Below are 19,306 nucleotides of genomic sequence, written 5' to 3'. Positions count from 1 at the left end.
AAGGACTAAATTTCCTTGTCTCAAAATGTTCATTTCTCATATTTTTGTAGACAAGAATTATGTTTCTTGAAATAGCACAAAAGTTAATTTGCTAAGGCTTAAAAAATTAATAGACAACTGCAATAACTTTTAACTCCACATGACCTTGACGAGTTATACGTTATAAGATGATACAAAAAATGATTAATGCACACTGTTTTTCTTATAGTTTTTGAAGCTGAGCAATTTTGATTTTTAATGGTTTGGTCAAACAAAAAAAATGAGCTATCACATGATGTATTATAGACTTAATGAGTAACCATTTTAATTACCCAAAAAACCAAGTTTGTAAAATTTTCTAACCATAATTATCAAAACACTGTATGTTTTTTTTTCATTGTCATGGTCGAAAAGTAGTAGTATTTTAAAATGCTAATGATGTAAAGTTGCCGAAAAAAGTCATCCAAAAAGTGATGAAAAAACCGACCCGTTTTTTGTTTCAATCAAAATTATAAATGTTGAGCAAAATTTAAGTCAATGGGCAATGTGTTTATGCTCAAGTCCCTAGAAAAGATAGCAGATAAGTGAACATAATCTTGATGAGGCATACGTGTGTTGAAACAGAACACCCATACTTTAATTTTCCCAAGTATACTCTTGCTAAGCAATTTTTATGATCGTTTTTCTTGATGTTCGTTTTTATGATCGTTCCCATATTTAAAAATTCTCGAGTATTTCGACAAATGTATGACTAAACATCAACAGTTAATGGGATATAAGATAAGGTAACACGACCTTGAAGAATCAAACTACATATGATGAGGCAATGCTGAACCAGGGCGTTTTTCAAACATAATTTTGATGCTGAACAATTTGTGTGTTCATGCCCATGTTCAAAAACCCAATACTTACTTATTTTAAAAAAGATTTAACATATGATGATGCAAAACTTGAAAATTGCACAAAAACGCAGACATAGTTTTTTGACGCTGAGCAGCCTTTATGTTCATAACAAGGGCCGAAAAACTGAAAACTATTGAGAATTAAGTTTTTTTTTTTTACCATGATGACTCATACCTACTACTATATATGATGAGGCAAAGCACGAATATTGAACATTTTTTCAAAATAAACTTTTGAATGGTGAGCAATTTTTGTGTTCATGCCTGTGTTCAGAGACCATGAGTTATTGGGATAAGGATAATGTAACCTGGTCCCGTTGTTAATACTGCATATAATGAGGCAAAACTTGATCAATGGACTCACATAAATTTTAGGACACACTTTTGATCCTGAGCAATTTTTATATTCATAAAAGTGTTCGAAAAAATATTTTTTTTAAAGAAATAAGTTGATGTGTTATGATCTTGATGAGTCATTTTACATATGATGAGGCAGAACACGAAGAACGCAAATGTACAAAAAAATCAATAGTTATTAAGATATAAGATGATGAAACATCCAACATTACCCTTATGGTCCATACTACTTTTGATGAGACAAAAGTTGAACAATGCATAAATTTGTAGACACAATTTCAAAGCTGAACATCTTTTATGTTTAAAACTCTGGTCAATTAACATAGTTTTTGATGCTGAGCAATTTTCAAAGAGAAAACTACGTTAAAAAAATTAGCGAACAACGTGATACAAGTTGATGTTTTATGACCTTGATGAATGATACGACATGATAAGAATAATCAGGCAAAATCTAACCAAGTTTAAGTTTCCATGCGTTTTTTAATGCTGAGCAACATTTTTTCTATGTCTTTGGTCAAAAAGTCAAAGTTTTAAGAATAATTTTTGGCTCAAGTTCTGAAATTATGCAGTTCAATTTGCCTATATATTGTACATTTTTATCTTTTGGTTTACACAGACTTGTTAACTGTCTGACTCTGACTGCGGTTGTTTATATGAAACACTCAGACTTTTAAGCTATTGAGTGTTGAATGTACATGAATGTGTCTGAAGTATAACTCGAAGTAATTTATGCATTTTCATTAACCTCGTTGAGACTATCCAACAACCACAGTAAGATTTTGAAGTATAAGCGCTGCAAAAATTTAATAATTCAGAGATAGCTAGTAATGCTTAATTAAATATTTCAAGATTTTTTCGCTATTAATATCGATATATGTGTATGAAAATTCTGGAAAGGTTTGGAATTTTCAACGACATTTTGAAATGATCAAAAACATTCTAGAATAGTTTGCTCCTGCACTTTTCCGCAGGAGCATGGTAGGATCCCATGGTAGGGGAGTTGGTTAGAGGTTTCAAGTTTCATAACGGAAAACTATTTGAAAATAGTTTTTTGTTTGTTAAAAGCAGCCAAATTTTTTAAAACGCAAATGTCGATAAATTTTAATTCAACTAATTTGACGCTGTTATTAAGGAATTTTTCTTTTGTTAACTAGACATTTTGTTTACTGGAAATCCGGGGCGGGTTATAATCGTTTGTTACAAAAAATTTTGTCCCATTTTCGTTTTTTGTTTTCCATCCAAACTAGTGCAATTTTATGGTTTGTATAGATTTTGAGTGAAATCATGGAAAACCGTTCTAGCATTTTTCAAATCAGTTAAGCTAACCAACAGTTTATCTTCCTTTTCTCCTAATTTTTCACCTAATTTGAAGTTATCTTCATGAAATTTTAAGGAGAGATTTTGTTACTTTAAGATTATTTACACATCCAAAATTGGTTTTTGTAATTAATTGTAACTGAAAATTAATTTTTATTAACAAAATTACTTTGAATAGTTTTTTTGTGCTTTTTGCAGGAACGGTTAAAACATCTTCCAGCTCTAAATGCTAAGTTTATTTTTTTGTCTGCCTGTTTTCATACTTTTTTAGCATTTTTAATCGGACAGAATGAATGCTATCTCGTATTTGCTGATGGACATCAGATTAAATTGATAGGTGACATCAGTAGTTTGACTTTGACACGTTTCAAAGCCTGTCTCTGAGTTTGACGCATAAAGATATGCGAAAAAGCGCAGACACATCAACATATACACGCTCAAACACTAACAAACACGAAGCTGTGTGTAATAAAACTACAAACTGGCCTGATAATGATGGGCAAAGCAATAGCAGATATGCATCCCCAAACACGAATTACAAATGAATTAGAAAGTTAATCAAAATAACTCACCCAAAGAGATTCGTAATTATATTGCTGTTCGTTGCATTTTGGATACTTGCTTCAAAACGAAAAATTTCTGCAGGAAAACAAGTTTGCCCTATTTATGTTTGAACTAATTGCAATTGAAAAATGAACAAGGATCTTGTTAGTTATTTCCTTTTTTCCAATAGCAAAAGAGACAATTCATCAAACTTGCATTTGCGTTATCATATAATTAGCCAATTAAGGGTTCTTTGACACTTTTAAAAAGTTTATTCCCGGGCCCTGGTCGAGAACCTGACGTTAAGTTTCGAACGTTTCGGACAATTTCATGTTTTTTTTTCTACCGTCTGAACGATTTTTAGTATGATTTGACCCTACTAGTCCGAAACAATTGTGCTCGGTTTTGCTCGAGCCAAGAAAGATATGTTTAGAACAAAGGAAGATTTTTGAGTGCTCGAAGCAGGAAAGAGTTGTTACGTGTATATCGGGCAAAAATTGTGGCGACCTTGCAAAAGTGATCGAGCATGATTGAGGTGATAGAGCGGGCCATGCCTGAGCCATGATTTAACCGAAATAGTCGAAAGATATCCTTGTTTGATTTTTGATCTGATGTTTGTCCATTTTTGACTTTTTGAGTCAAATCATGCCCCGTTTATCGTTTTTGGAACCATGTATCGGCACTCTTATAGAGGTATTTTAAATGATCTTTAAATGGGCAAGACAAACGATGGACAGGTTCGAAGGTTCAAAAGAACCTTTGCTCCAAAAGGTAGCGAAAAGTAGCTAATGAAGGAGACGGATAATTTTACGGCTTAATAATTTCAATAACTAAGAGTGGGTTTCAAAAGTTTTGCATTCGATGTCGAAAAAAGATTTAGGAGTGAAGAAAATTGCTAGTTAAATCACAAAACAATTTCTCAGTCATTACCGTCCTGCATGGGAACGCTCCTCACAAATAATAAATAAATCCTTATTTGTTTTTTCTTTGACTTTCAAACTTAGTTTTGTCCTTGATTCTCAAAGAGAGTTGTTCATCCTACGGAGAAATCCAACTTACCACAAATTCTCCTTAGGAGCAATAACTCTCTCTGAGAATCACGGACGAAACAAAAGAAAAAAAATCGAATTGTCGATTAGTGTATTTTTGTTTCACAGAAATGTATATGCATTTAAATTTCTAAAGATTAATTCTGGTTTCTTTTAATCAGTTTTTCTACATTTTTAACACCGCTCCTAGCGACTGACTTTCAAACTTTTGGTAAAACTTTTATTAGGTTTTATATAGCGTTCATAGTTAATTGCGGTAGGTAGTCTCATATTAAATGCATGGTTACTGAAGTTTTCAGCAAGTTGATAGTTTGTCTCCTCATTTTTTATCGACATCCTGGAGTTAAAGTCGTACTAGTAGTTCAAAATGCTCTAATGATAAGCGCTGTATAGACCAGCTTCCACAATTTTAATCTGTTGGTTTTCAAACAGAATGTTTCATTGAAAAAAAATCGTGCAATGTCTGCAGCAAACCAAGTTGCTGTAATTATTTTTTCATCAATTGACAAATATATCCCTATTCCAAATGCCAACCGGACACAGCCCACCCCACTGATGAATGGTTTAATTTTGTTACATCTTCAAATGAACAATAGGCGCAAGTTTACTGTTGCTACTAGTTGGCAAAACTGACCGTTATTTTTCAAAACTCCATTCCAATTCACATCAACTCTGTATAAGCTCGAGTGTGTTTGCCCGATAATGCGATCAAATAAAAGCAAGTTAACCAAGTTTTTTGAAAAATGCCTTGAAGCAGATTTTAAAAACACAGAACCCAATGAGGGAGCTATGAGCCGTACCATCTAATGTTAAGCATAGTTGGCTTCTCCTTAGGGGGAACGCATTTTCAATGAGGGTTCGACATGAAATTCGCTTAAAAAACCCGATGGAGTTATTTAATAAGTTACAGACCCTTTTGAGAAATTGCTGTAGGTTGGGACTCTCTGTTAGAATCAGGAACAAAACGCAGTTTGAAAGACATCAATAATCAAATAAGGATTTTAAAATTTTTTTGAGGAGTATTCCATATGCCGGAAGATAATCGCTTAGAAATTGTTATGTTCATTTATTAGCAATTTACTTCACTACTGGATTTTTGTACGACAGAGAATGCAAAATTTTTTGAAATTTACCCTTATTTAATGAAGTTTACAGCCGTAATATTATCCGTCTCCTTCATGAGCTAATTTTTGCAAAAGTTTTAATGAAAGCTTCAAAACTTTCCATCGGTGTGACGTGCTCACTTTGTGTTTCGAAAAGCCAGTACGTGTTTCAAAAACAGAGGATATAGGGAATGAGGTTGGGCAAAGGTTCGAAAGTACCTCGAGAACTGTCAAAAAGTACCTCGAGCACGGCTGAAACATACATCGAGCACAGTCGAAGCATACATTGGGTTCAGTCGATCAAATTATGTATCAACCGTATATGTTTATAGATCTCGAGTGCGTTCGAAAATTGAAGTAAGCAGATTTGAGGGAAAATTATAAAAACAGATGCAAGCATTGATGAAATTCAGTAAATTTGTTTGTTAATCAGCAGAAAACTTGTCTAATCGGAAATTTCATTTTAAAGAACGCTACAGGAAAACCACTGCATGGTTTCAAAAATATTAAAAGTCATGTTTTCACTAATAAATTTTAAAATGAACAAACATCGAATCAATAGTCAAATAATAAAATGTTCTTCAACGTATTCTTCTGAGAATATGTCAATGAATTTCGTGTCAAATCCTCGAAGTAAATGCGTTCCTCATTAGGATCAGGCAATCCCAGCTTGACAACAAATGATACGTATCATAGCTTCCTCATTGGGATCTGTATTTTTTTTTTAAAATCTGCTTCAATGCATTTTTCAAAAAACTTGGTTCTTTTGCTTGTAATTTCTCGCATTATTGAGCAAATTTACTCTCGAGTTTAAACAGAGTTCTTGTGAATTGGAATGGAATTAGATGGTTTTAAAAATCACTGTCGGCTTTGCCTGCTCAGCTAAACTAGTGGAAACAGTAAACTTAAGCCTATTTTCCGTTGAAGTTGTATCAAATTAATATATTTCAACAGTGACGTAGGCTGTGTCTCGTTAGCGTATGAAATAAAGATATATTTGTCAACTAATAAAAACAAGACTGCTCGTATTAGGGCGACGCCCTAAATGTTCCGACTGCCTTTTAAGGTTTATGGAGCAGCAGTAATAACCTTAAAAAATTAAATGAAAAAAAATGAAATGGAATTTTTTTTCTTCTAAAATTTGCATTTTTTAAGACAAACATCCCCCCACTTGCCATATAAAGTACAAAAAGGTAGATTTTGTTCCTCGTAACAAATCAATTATAGCAAATTAGCTTCGTTCAACCAATTTGGAACGATTTATAAGACGGACTAAATCTCCGCTTACGCGTTAATAGCGCGCATTATATCGCGCGTTAATTGTCCCAAATTGGTCAAAATGGCCATAATGGCAATCTTTAAACCATCATAACTTTGCAAAAAATAATCTCAGGTGAAATATTTTTTCAAATTTAAGCTCATGATATTAATACCTTTTGAATGATATTAAAAAAATCCGTCAAAAATGGCTAGTTGAAAATTCGAAATTTGTCTGAAGAAAAAAACCCACCCCGAGCACAAATATTCCGTTACTTTCGTATCGAAAGTCGGAACAATAAATGCTGAGTGGCCAATCTGTGATTAAAATTAAAATTTACATTATATGAGTGCGCTTGCACTTAATAATAAACCAGTCTGTTTTATGAAAAATTTTGTGAATTTCGTCGGCCTGATGATCTTCCGCGAAACTTATTAGAAAAACTTATTTTATGTTTACTCTAGTTCCATTGTACTTTCAGCTTGTTCTAATTTATCTAACAACTTTTGTTTGGTTCCCTGATTGATGATGGATGTGATGCTTTCTTTTTTATTGCAGCTTTTCTTACTTGTAGTGTTAAAGTCATCATCGCAGTTTCTGTCATTTTTTGTAATCATGTGTATTGAGGGAATAAGCTTTTCGTATTAGGATTCCGATACTAGGATTTCATTCGAGGGTCTACGAACTTTGTTGCATAAAACTCTTTGATGTTGTTCTTTTCGTTCAGAGTCGAAGATTTTTAAAAACTCTTGTTTAAATTGTTTCCAGTCGGATTCAATTTCTATGGGTAAAACTGAAAACCAATTTTGAACTGCGTCATCGAGTGTGGTTAGTGATATTTTCATGTGTATTCAATTTTGATGAAGTGGTGTGGTAATTGGTTCTGGACCTATGTTTAAAATTAGATTTGCTGTAACTGCATTTAGGTAGTGATCTTTTGAGTATTCAGGGTCTGTTTCTGTAAATAACACAAGTTGTTTATTAGATGTTATAGATGATCCACCCATTAGAAATGGGTTCATTGTCATTTCGAGTGATACTGCTGTGTTTGGTGTTTGTGTAAAATTTGTAATTGGTTTTTCGTTTTTTTTTCATGTTGATGTAAGTATTAAGGTATTGGAATTTTGTTTCTCATTGATTCGGGTCGGTAACCTTGAGTCTTCGTAGGCATTTGTGTTTGCATGTTTTTACTATGCTCTTCCAGATTTTGTATTTGAGAAAGCTGTTGTTGTAATTGAAGTGGTTGTTGAGAGCTCAAATAAAGTTCGAAAAAATCTGGTTGATCTAAATTATTTCAGTGATTTTATTGTTGATTATTATTAAGCTGTTGTTATCTTTTTACTAAATTTATCAAGTTATCTTCATCTTCCAAAAATTGTGGTTGCCTTTTTGTGAATATATTGTTATTTTGGTTTTTAATTTGTTGAAAAATTGGATAATTTTCTGTGCGTTCTGTCGGATTCTTTCGTTTATCATTAAAAACTACTGATTGACATAATGGTTTTGATATCTGCTGGGAATAAAAATGATCTTAAGGGTGACTTAGGGTTGGATAGAGTCGTCTTGCTATTGGATTGCTAAAATTGTTTTTTTTTTGTGAACAAATCATAATTATGGTTATCAAAGTTTGAAAGTGTTTGAAAGTCTTTGGAATTTTACTTCATGAACTAAGTATTAGATTATGGCAAATTGTGCTTGTCCTCTAGCGGAATTGCTTTGTAGATGAGTGACAAAAGGAAAGATAAATGTTTCGTCAAAATCATCATCATCATTTTCAATATGCCTGGTGGTTGACTCCAATTATAGAGTCTTACTGGTTTGCGAAGGTATGAGTTTTTATTCTGCGTTTACCTTTTATAGTTGATGCTGTAGTGGATTCTGATTCCGAAATCATTTAATTGCTTTTATCATGGATTAAATCTCAAAAATTTTGATGTTCTCAAAGATTGTGTTGTAATTGAGTCAGATTCCGAAACTGCGTTTCGTGTTCTGGAAAATTTTTGATTAAGGATCTGTTCTTGTTCTGTGATTATTGCCTACTTTCTTGTTTTTTTTTATCTGGTTGATCCAATTTTTTGTTTATGTAAAGTAATTACATGAGTGTATCTTTCATCTTTAACTAAACAATTTGTGCAGTACTATTGTTTGTTTGTTTCCGAAGTTATCTTTCGATATTAGTAGTAGAATGTTGGTTGCAAGATCCTAGGTCAGCATTTTTTTTCCTAAACTGTTAGTCTTTACCAGTTTTGTGAGGTTATCCCAATTCTGAGGGATAGACTGCCGAGTATAGATGGGTTGGAGAGAGAGTAAATCAATTCGTAAGAGTGATTTTAAACTTTGTCGCTGGTCAAGTTTTATTTTAGAAAAAACATACTTAATCTTACTTATGGTTGTTATTTGTGATCGAGGCTTGGAAAATATTAAATCAATCCACAAAGTTCAGGTATAATTAGAACACAAATAGATCGTTAGATACTATTTAAATCTTACTAATTTAAGATTAATTATAGCAGGGGTTGGCTAAGAGGGATGAGTCGAGTGAAGGATGAGTAACCGAAGTTCTTCACTTTTTATCTTAATTAGCATGGTTAAGTATTTGGAAAATTTCAATTAGTCTTGGGTCGTTTCTAAAGGTTGGAAAGTGAAACGAAGATTGGAGTCGTTAGACAATTTTATTAGGAGGTGGGGAGAACAAAAATGTTCCATTTGATCCAAAGAAAACCTTGATGATCAAGTGTTTTTAAAAGAATTAAAATTAATATTTAAGTGAAAAATTAAAGATCCCAGGATGATCTGGCTTAAAGAAAATTTAGAAATGTTTAGTACAAGGACAGGCCAGGACAAATAAGAAAACGTTATAATTCTAAGGAAAGATTTATTTAAAAATTAAAGATTTAAATGATATTAATTTTTTGAGTGATTGTGATTATGTTTTAAGTGTAAAAACAAAGAAGCATGATTTGTGAGAGGATGAGGATATGAGTCCTTGAAAAGCAAGGAATTTTTTTATAAACTAGACATGACTAATTCTGGATTATATCACAAAATAATTTTTGTGTTTCTTATTCAATTAATTTTAAATTTGCAGAAGTTTTTCAATTTTGGCAGATTGTTGGAAATGAACCACATTTGTATCTTTTTATCAGACGTTTAAAAAGTTTAAATTAATAATTATACATCATCAAGGGTATATAGCTTGGAAATGAATCTTACTGCTCAAGTAATTATTTCATATTGGTGAATTCAAATGTACTGCATTGATCTTCTTGCAGAAAAGTAGTCGTTGCAGTCTGCTCTTTCGTTTTACGACGAAAAACCTCGGTTCGTTACTCGGGTTTTGGCCTGGTATAAACTTAAATACTCGTTGGTATTGATTAGATTTATTGAGATGTGGAAGTAGGTTTTCAATACTTCTAATTATTTTTGTGTTATGTGTTTGGATCTTAGATCTGACGGCTACTTTGAATTTGCTAAATCTAAATCTGTTGAAGTCTTGTTCGAGACTCTTAGTCGCACCGGATGCGTTTATGTCAAGGTTGGCTCACTCATAGAGTCATTTCAGATAAAGTACACCGTCTGTTCGTCACGCTATCTTATTTTCAGCCGGATAGATTCGTGCAACTTCCTAGTGTAATACCAATTTTATCTTATTCTTTTATCTCCTTGTCTCAATAGATCTGGTGTAAACTAGTATTCGCGAGGTTAGATATCATGGGCTGTTCTTGAGAAAAGCAAATGTTTTCTGAGTAATAATTTTCTGTTCTGTTGCCGAAACCATGAATAGTTTCAGCATTACAAATTATTGTAAGTTTTAGTTATGGCTCATGATTGGTTAGTTAGAAAGATTCTATAGAGACAGTTTTATCAATAATTCAATTGGATGTAAATACTAGTTTTAAACTGGATCCATATTTCTGGTGACTGTTTACAGCCAGATTGTTTTTCGTTACGTGTTTTTGCGTAAGGATCTAATTGAGGAGCTATAAAACAGTATAAGAAAAAAGCCAGGTTGAATTAATCGGCAATTGGATTGTTAATTTTGTAGCTGAAAAACTCGGATATGTCACGCAAAATCTACATACAAAGTGAGAGTGTTGTTCAGCTTTTGCGATTGGTTTGATCTTTCCACAAGACCTAAAGATGTATAAAACACCACGGCTTTGGATAGAGAAAATATTTAATAAGATCATATTCTGGGAAGATAAACTCCTTAAATCACAAACTCCCTTCATGTGGCTTTCATTTGCTCGATGGAGTAAACTAATATGGCAAAACACACGGTACGAGGTTGCTATCACGACCAAGTTTTAGTATTTCTACTCCGTTTTGACCAAAAATTAATATTTCCAGACCCTGCAGGCCGACGAGAACTATAACCGATTGGTTTGACCAATGAAATTCTAAAAGTGATCGGTGCAACCGATGAAAAAAACAACAGCGGTTGGCGCGACTTTCGTAACTCAAGAATCTTCTTCCCAGCAAAAATTATGCTATCGAAGATAAACAATTGCTTTACAGTTCAGGAACATATTTTTCAAGATAGTTAAATTTTGCGACTCAAAAATGCAACTTTTTTTTTTAGGTGAAGCTTAGCTGTCATTGTGATACCAAAACCTTGAAAAAACATCGCTTTGTTTTCTTAGCAACGTGAAGCTTAGTAGTAATTGTGATACTAAAACGTTTAAAAAAACATAGTTTCTCGTGCAGTTTTAGCATATAAAATCCCAGCTATCTTTTTCGCGATTCAATTAAAGACTCAATTTCGAGCTCTGACTACGGCAACTACTACGCGTCTGAATTTTCAGAAAATCGTGAATAAATGTCAGAGTATCGTGACTGAACTTTGACATTTTGTCAGACTTTTCGTAATTAATTGGCTTAGCCTGAGTGTTGTCATGAACATATTCAATAGACATAATTAACGTCACAAGCTTGCCTAAAAGTTGCGTCAAACAGATCGGTCGGTTAACTCTTGTTCGTGATCAAACATTTTTCATCAAATTACTTGCCCCGAAAATTACGAAACGACTCAGATCCCTTATCTGCTCGGGAGAAGTGGAACATCTACGATTGATGATAGATCGCATAAAATTTCGAAAAAGAGGTTAAATTTAAAAAAAAACTTGTCTCGAACAGACATTTGAGCGAATTTTTTTGAAAAGAAAACTAATTTTGTAAATTTTAAACGCAGTCCGAAAAATTTGTACTCCAAATCAAAGTTCTAAATCTATGACTTCTAACATTGTCTTCTGCGAGTTCAAACGAATCTATTCGAATTACCCCGCCCGTAAAATTACGATTAGTGTCAGTTCCCATAACTCTCCGGGAGAACTGGAACATCTACGATCGTAAATCCATAAAATTTTGAAAGAGGCGTGAAAACTTTAAGCAAAAATCTGTCTCGAACAGACAATTCAGCAAAGTTTTATTTCTCACAAAAATTGAGTGCGGTCGAGATCTTCAATAATGATCGAGCTCTTTTGAGCTACAAAACGCTTTTGAAAAACTGAATTTGGTCAATCTATGTTTACAAACACTTTTTCTCGTGCTAATTTTCTTTATCTGGCCTAACAAAAAAAATGTTAATATCAAGCGAGAGCATGGTAACACACTGCCCAAAAAATTTAACTCACAAGTGATTTAAAAAAATGAAGCACTTATTGAAGAAAACGCTAAAACAACTCTTGAAAGATCTATGAATGAACCATCAATGAATTGATATCAATAAACAAAAAAAATTATCATAATTTTTTTTCATTAATTGTGTTTTTTGTTTGAACGGCTATGCTTAATTGAGCAAAGCCAGTGCATTCAAACAAAATTTAGAAACACATTAAATTTTAACAAAACTAATATCAGCTCTGCAACAATTTTTTGGAAACAATTTCTATCTTTTTTCAAAACCTTTCTTTTCTATGCAAAAAGAAGTGTTTTTCACAACTCCAAAACGAAACACACGGAGTGACAACTTTGCAGTATCCGGGGAAATAGCACTTGATTATAAACCAAAAATTTTTGTAAACTATATCGTTCTGCAAGGTTAATGAGGTGGCTAAGCTAAGCGGTTGCTTCAACACGTTTGATTTTTGGTTTGAAAACGAAAAATGTTTTTATACTATTCCAAGTTTGCAGGTTGGCTCAGATTAACTAGAAAGTCTTGGAAAAAAATATTATGTGACAAACCTTTTGACTTAAGCCTTGTGATATCTACCAAGTCTTTCAGAAGAATGAACAATACGACCTAAGTTAAAATGAAGATTACTGGATGTTATGCCATACACGTGGAATCTCTAAACTACAATTCCCTGTTGAAAACTTTTAAATACATAGACTATTGTCATTTTTGCGATATTAGCAATTATTGAATGGAAGAGACCGCCTCTCTTTGATATTTTTTTTGAAATCAACGTTCAAAGTTTATGCAAAGTAAAAAATAAATTTGAGTGCAAATTCCGCAGGTTGGTTCAGTGTTTTTCATTGTGTGATCCGATAAAAAAATATACTTTGCGTTATTCACAAACTATACTTTGAAGTTTTAGTTCGACGGTCTAAAAGTTAGTCACAGCGCAGTAATTCGAGAAGCGGTACTTAAAATTGGAGATTAGTAGTTTGTGGGGACTTGATAGGCTTGCTCAATTTGACTATCTGTTTTTTTTTCTACAAAAGTACTAAGCTTGTTGCAGTAAACAATAGCAAAATATCGAATGTTCTTAGCCTAACAAAAAAAATGTAAATATCAATCGAAAGCATGGTAACACACTGCCCAAAAAAGTTAAATCTCAAGTGATTGAAAAAATGAACATCAAGCGAAAGCATGGTAACACACTGCCCAAAAAAGTTAAGTGACAAGTGATTGAAAAAAATGAAGCACTTATTGAAGAAAACGCTAAAACGAATGTTGAAAGAACTATAAATGAAAGATCAATGAATTGATATCAATAAACAAAAAAAATTGTTATAATTTTTTTTTCATTACTAATTTTTTTGTTTGAACGGCTATGCTTAATTGAGCAAAGCCAGTGCAATCAAAAAAAATTAAAAATACAATAATTTGTAACAAAACTAAACTCAGCTCTGCCACATTCTTTCAGAAACAGAATCTATCTTTTTCAAAACCTTTCTTTTCTATGCAAAAAGAAGTGTTTTTCACAACTCCAAAACGAAACACACGGAGTGACAACTTTGCAGTATCCGGGGAAATAGCACTTGATTATAAACCAAAAATTTTTGTAAACTATATCGTTCTGCAAGGTTAATGAGGTGGCTCAGCTAAGCGGTTCCTTCAACACGTTTCATTTTTGCTTTGTAAACGAAACATGTTTTCATACTATTCCAAGTTTGCAGGTTGGCTCAGATTAACTAGAAAGTTTTGGAAAAAATGATATGTGACAAACCTTTTGACTTAAGCCATTTGATATCTACCAAGTCTTTCAGAATGAACAACTTAACCTAAGTAAAAAAGAAGATAACTGGATATTATGCCATGCTCGTGGAATCTCTAAACTACAATTCCCTGTTGGAAACTTTTAAATACATAAACATGTTGTCTTTTTTGCGGTATTAGCAAATATTTGATTTTTTCTTTTTGCAAACGAATTGAACGTACAAGATATATGCAAAGTAAAAAAAAAATTTGAGTGCAAATTTCGCCGGTTGGTTCAGTGTTTTTCAATGTGTTCCGATTAAAAAAAAAATTTTGCCTTATTCACATAATATACTTAAAAAATTTTACTTCGACAGTCTAAAAACTAGTCACAGCGCACTATTTTGAGAAGCGGTACTTAAAACTGGAGATTAGTAGTTTCTGGGGACTTGATAGTTTTGATAGGTCACAATGAGAAAGTTTCAAATTTCAGAAAGTTGCTAGAAGAAAACACGATAAAAAAATTGATACTGAACTATACAGCAAAACCGTTAAGCGTCTGAATGACCATTTTCAAAAATTCCTCGGTCGCGCCGGTTTTGATTAAACTTAATAAAGTTGCGCCTCTACATTTTTTTTGTAAATGTATTTTGCGTACACATCTCCGCAATTCTTGCCAATCAATCCTCTAGAGAGAATGTTTGTCCTTATTTATAAATTTCTTATTTATAACTTTCAAAAAAAAATAAAAAAACAATAATTTGTAACAAAACTAATCTCAGCTCTGGCACATTCTTTCAGAAACAGTATCTATCTTTTTCAAATCTTTTCTTTTCTATGCAAAAAGAAGTGTTTTTCACAGCTCCAAAACGAAACACACGGAGTGACAACTTTGCACTATCCGGGGAAATAGCACTTGATTATATACCAAACGTTTTTGTAAACTATATCGTTTTGCAAGGTTAATGAGGTGGCTCAGCTAAGCGGTTCCTTCAACACGTTTCATTTTTGGTTTGTAAACGAAAAATGTTTTCATACTATTCCAAGTTTGCAGGTTGGCTCAGATTAACTAGAAAGTTTTGGAAAAAATGATATGTGACAAACCTTTTGACTTCAGCCTTGTGATATCTACCAAGTCTTTCAGAATGAACAACTTAACCTAAGTAAAAAGAAGATAACTGGATATTATGCCATGCTCGTGGAATCTCTAAACTACAATTCCCTGTTGGAAACTTTTAAATAGCTAAACATGTTGTCTTTTTTGCGGTTTTAGCAAATATTTGATTTTTTCTTATTGCAAACGAATTGAACGTACAAGATATATGCAAACTAAAAAATAAATTTGAGTGCAAATTCCGCCGGTTGTTTCAGTGTTTTTCAATGTGTTCCGATAAAAAAAAAACTTTGCGTTATTCACATAATATACTTAAGAAATTTTACTTCGACAGTCTAAAAGCTAGTCACAGCGCAGTATTTCGAGAAGCGGTACTTAAAGCTGGAGATTAGTAGTTTTTGGGGACTTGATAGTTTTGATAGGTCACAATGAGAAAGTTTCAAATTTCAGAAAGTTGCTAGAAGAAAACACGATAAAAAAATTGATACTGAACTATACAGCAAAACCGTTAAGCGTCTGAATGACCCTTTTCAAATTTTCCTCGGTCGCGCCGGTTTTGATTAAACTTAATTAGGTTGCGCCTCTACATTTTTTTTTGTAAATGTATTTTGCGTACACATCTCCGCAATTCTTGCCAATCAACCCTCTAGAGAGAATGTTTGTCCTTTTTATAACTTTCTGGCGCACTTATAGAAACAAGAAACTTCACCATATTGACAAGAAATGGATCACTATCAATTTTGAACTGATAAAGGTTATACCTTTAAAAATCATTTTAAATTGACGTAGAGTCGATATGGTTTCAATCGGTTTTATATCATTTTAATCTTTTTGTCAACTATTTTAGTATCATATTTCTACAGATTTGAGTTTTAAAAATTTTGATATCAGTCAATTCAATTAGAATTAGACGCTTTTTCAACAACTTTTTTATAATCATTTTGAACAGATTGTGAATAGATTTTATATAAACAGTTTGAAGATTTTCTAGACTTACAAACGAGACATAATAAAATTTCAACAATTAATTTTTATTTCATTTTTTTGATGCTTGGACTGAGAACAAACTATGGGAATAACTAGTATCTATACACTCTGCGACAAAATTGAATGTTTCTGAATTGTTTTTTGAAAAAAAATCTTTAAACCGCGGGAATAGTTAGTTTTGCGCAATTTAAAAGGGAATACCTCAAACGCAATGTTTTGCGGTGAAAAGTATACTTGAGTGACTCTTGTTCTCTGTACTTCTGATAGAGATTTTCTGAACAGATTTTTTTGTTCAAGTTTCTTTGAGTTATTTTAAATTTGATGTTTTTCTTTACCTTGCAAAAACCCAATTCACGATTTAAATCCATTTCCATGCATTATATTGTTTTTTTCTCTACCATAAAAATCCACTTATTGCACCCTAAACCGATTTACGTATCTAAATGGGAAATCGTAGGTCGTTTTTTCTAGATTATTTTGTTCGTACAAAAATCGATGTAAAACGATTTCAATCTCAAGTTTTTCAGTTCGGCCTAATCTTAAAACGAAAAGCTCGATTCGGTAAGACTTAAAAATGCAACCAGGTTTCTTTGTGGGTTAAATCAGCTATCATTGAAAAGCAGTTATCCAACATATTGGAAATCTTTATCTGAACCCAGTTCAATCTGCAACATGTTCACGAACACATAATCGACCACATATACCGATGGGATAATGAAACCCAAAATAATTGCAAAGCCGTATAGCAGTCTTCTTCGACGAGTTGATAGAAGCGTTTTTGACTCAGTTGCCTTTACAATCAAGATGTATCGTTCGATTGATATGGCTAACATCAGGAAAACTTGTGACCAATATGAATAGTAATCTGGAATATACTTGAACAAACTGTAATATAATTGACTCCGATTCTTTTGCCAGCCAAGATCATCAAAAACTAGGTAGACAGTCTCTCCAGGTCCTCTGTTTTTGTTTGTTCTTTTTTCAAACTTTAAAATTTTTATTAAAACTAAGTTAAGAGCGTAAAACACTATTCAGTTATCATTTGAATTGATATTTTTCCGTTTGCTATTTCAACTGTGCTGATAATAGCACCTATTGATAATGATACCCGCATAAAAAAACTTGTTAAAAATTTTGTCAAAAGTTCAGTTTCCGTAATATAACTTTTTTGGCAGGTAAAGCTAAAGCCGCTGCCCGTATACTGATGCAAAAGTCCGCAAAATGTACTTAATATCAGGAAACTTTATATCCGAAAAAAATCAAAACTCCTAATGCTTAACCCGAACTGAATGGATAATTATAATAGAAATTTAAACAAAAAAAAAACGGAAATGTTCGAAGTCAATGCATTTTATGACAACACCACCACTTAAGCTTAGAAAACTCAGTTGATTGACATCCAGAATTGAAATAATCAAAAAGTTTTCCAAAATTTTGGGTAACAAATTGACAAAAACTACACTAGTCGACAAAAGTGAGACACGCAGTGTCGAGATTTGAACAAATTTCGAGATGCAATATAAGCTTTTGTTTATCTTGTTTGAAACCCATTAAGAAATTGAACAAATCACACTCAATGGAAAAAGTTTTCAAGCTAGCAAGCAATTGTTGGTTTTAGCTTTTTTTTATTGCTCTAGGAAAAAATCACACCAGTGTTTCAAAAATTGCACCACTATTTGAAAAACTTCACTAGTTTTTCAAGTATTGCATATTGAACTACTGCTCCAAAAAGTTTGAGTTATTGCACTACTGTTTCGAAAAATTTACTATTTATTATAGCATTGAAACATATGAAACCGTGTGTTTGATTGCTTGCAAATGGTTGCTCCTATTTTAATCGAACGTTATGGGTCAACTTTTTGGAAAAGTTTCGCTACTACAGAAAGTGCTGACTTGAATCATCCGGAAAATAACTAACAAAATTTGGAAGTGTGAAGTTTTATTCAATTGGTCAGCATAATTTAAATCAGCAGTTTAGATCCCCTACAATGGAGACAACAAATGTCAGGCAATTTGTTTGAGCCAATTAAAACTGGGTTTTCAAAACCCCAAAAATATCAATAAATTTACGCAGTTAGACGCAAAAAAGTTATGTTGCAGACTCTGTGACATAGTAGCATGGACACAACATGCCGCTATTGCAGAAAAACATTCACGGTTTTCGCAACACGTTTTGAGAGTTTACGTAATGAATCAAGTGCACAGAATTCGTTTGCTTATAAAACTAAAAGTGTGCAATGCAAAAAAGCACATCTTCACATTGTAATGACTGTATCTTGTATTGTCTGAAACTCAGTTTTTTGCTTTTTTGACATTAGTTTGGGCAAAACAGAAGACATTTAGGAATTTTTGACTATTCTAGTTGGTTAAAAACTTAATATCAGTTGATCCTTGCCAGTATATGATAACAGTCACCGCTTGAAAGTTTTTACACCAATTTTGTTCAGCTCCCGCAAACTTGCCTTATATTATCCGCCAAACTCCGCTCGTCTTGTTTGTTTTTTTTTCTGGCCCCAGAATCATTATCTACAGAAAAACCATGTCCTAAAATTAACCAAGTTCGCAAAGACAAAATTAGAACTTCTTCCTGTCAAAAAATAGTCTGGCAAAAACCTTTTTCGGGTCAATTTCACAAGTGAATAAAAATCTTTGATCCCAAAATCTCTTTCCTTGTCCCATGTAAGCTAAGAATGACATTGATGTGAGGTGGGGAGGGGAAGAGAGCTCAAATTTTTTACCCAAAATATTTGCCAAAACTACTCAACCCGTAAAGTACATGATTGTTACTCGCACTTGTGGCCCCCACACAATTCTTACAAACACGATTTTTTTCGTCTGTTTTTTCTTACGTAATCTATTTTTGGCCGATCGACCCTTAAAATTTTCTGAAGATCCTTTGATGCCGTTACTTACTAATTTTGACAAAGAGCACGGCTCAAAAACTTTCAAATTTTGGTTAAAACTTTTTAAAGCTGGCTTAAATAATGAATTGGTCGACCTACACAAAAAAGGCTTTCAAAAAGGTCGAATTAATTAACACAGTTGATGTGCAATTGACGCAGATCAGTCCCAACTCTGTATCGCAGAGCAGTCCCCAATTGGTTCGATTCTGAATCGTAGGCAAAAAACAAACTGACCTATTTTTTTGCTTTTGGATACACTATTTTCGAATACACTGTTTTCAAAGCTTGTCAAGCAGATCTATAGCACGAAAAAATGCAAGTTCTACGATAACGGCAGATACAAATTGTCAAAACAGTATGTCACAAAATTTCCAATTATTTTTTCAAAACTATGGTTCGTATGAGAAATGTGTGAAAATTGTATGACCATC

At 32.8% G+C, this 19,306-nt stretch overlaps 1 protein-coding gene across 1 annotated transcript in view; it reads right to left on the bottom strand.

The window, feature by feature from the left end:
• LOC134848579 (uncharacterized) overlaps window positions 1-19,306 on the bottom strand; it is a 74,208-nt gene that overhangs the window by 15,373 nt on the left and 39,529 nt on the right. The window contains exons 6-7 of the mRNA XM_063866093.1: window positions 16,605-16,932; window positions 3,128-3,151 (exon numbers count right to left, since the gene is read on the bottom strand). Of these exons, the coding sequence (XP_063722163.1) occupies window positions 3,128-3,151; window positions 16,605-16,932 (352 nt within the window). The remainder of the gene's footprint in view (window positions 1-3,127; window positions 3,152-16,604; window positions 16,933-19,306) is intronic.

Source organism: Symsagittifera roscoffensis, chromosome 6, assembly GCF_963678635.1.
Source record: "Symsagittifera roscoffensis chromosome 6, txSymRosc1.1, whole genome shotgun sequence".
Lineage (NCBI taxonomy): Eukaryota > Metazoa > Xenacoelomorpha > Acoela > Convolutidae > Symsagittifera > Symsagittifera roscoffensis.
Note: the sequence above shows the minus strand (reverse complement) of the source record. Positions and strands in the feature narration are given on the sequence as shown.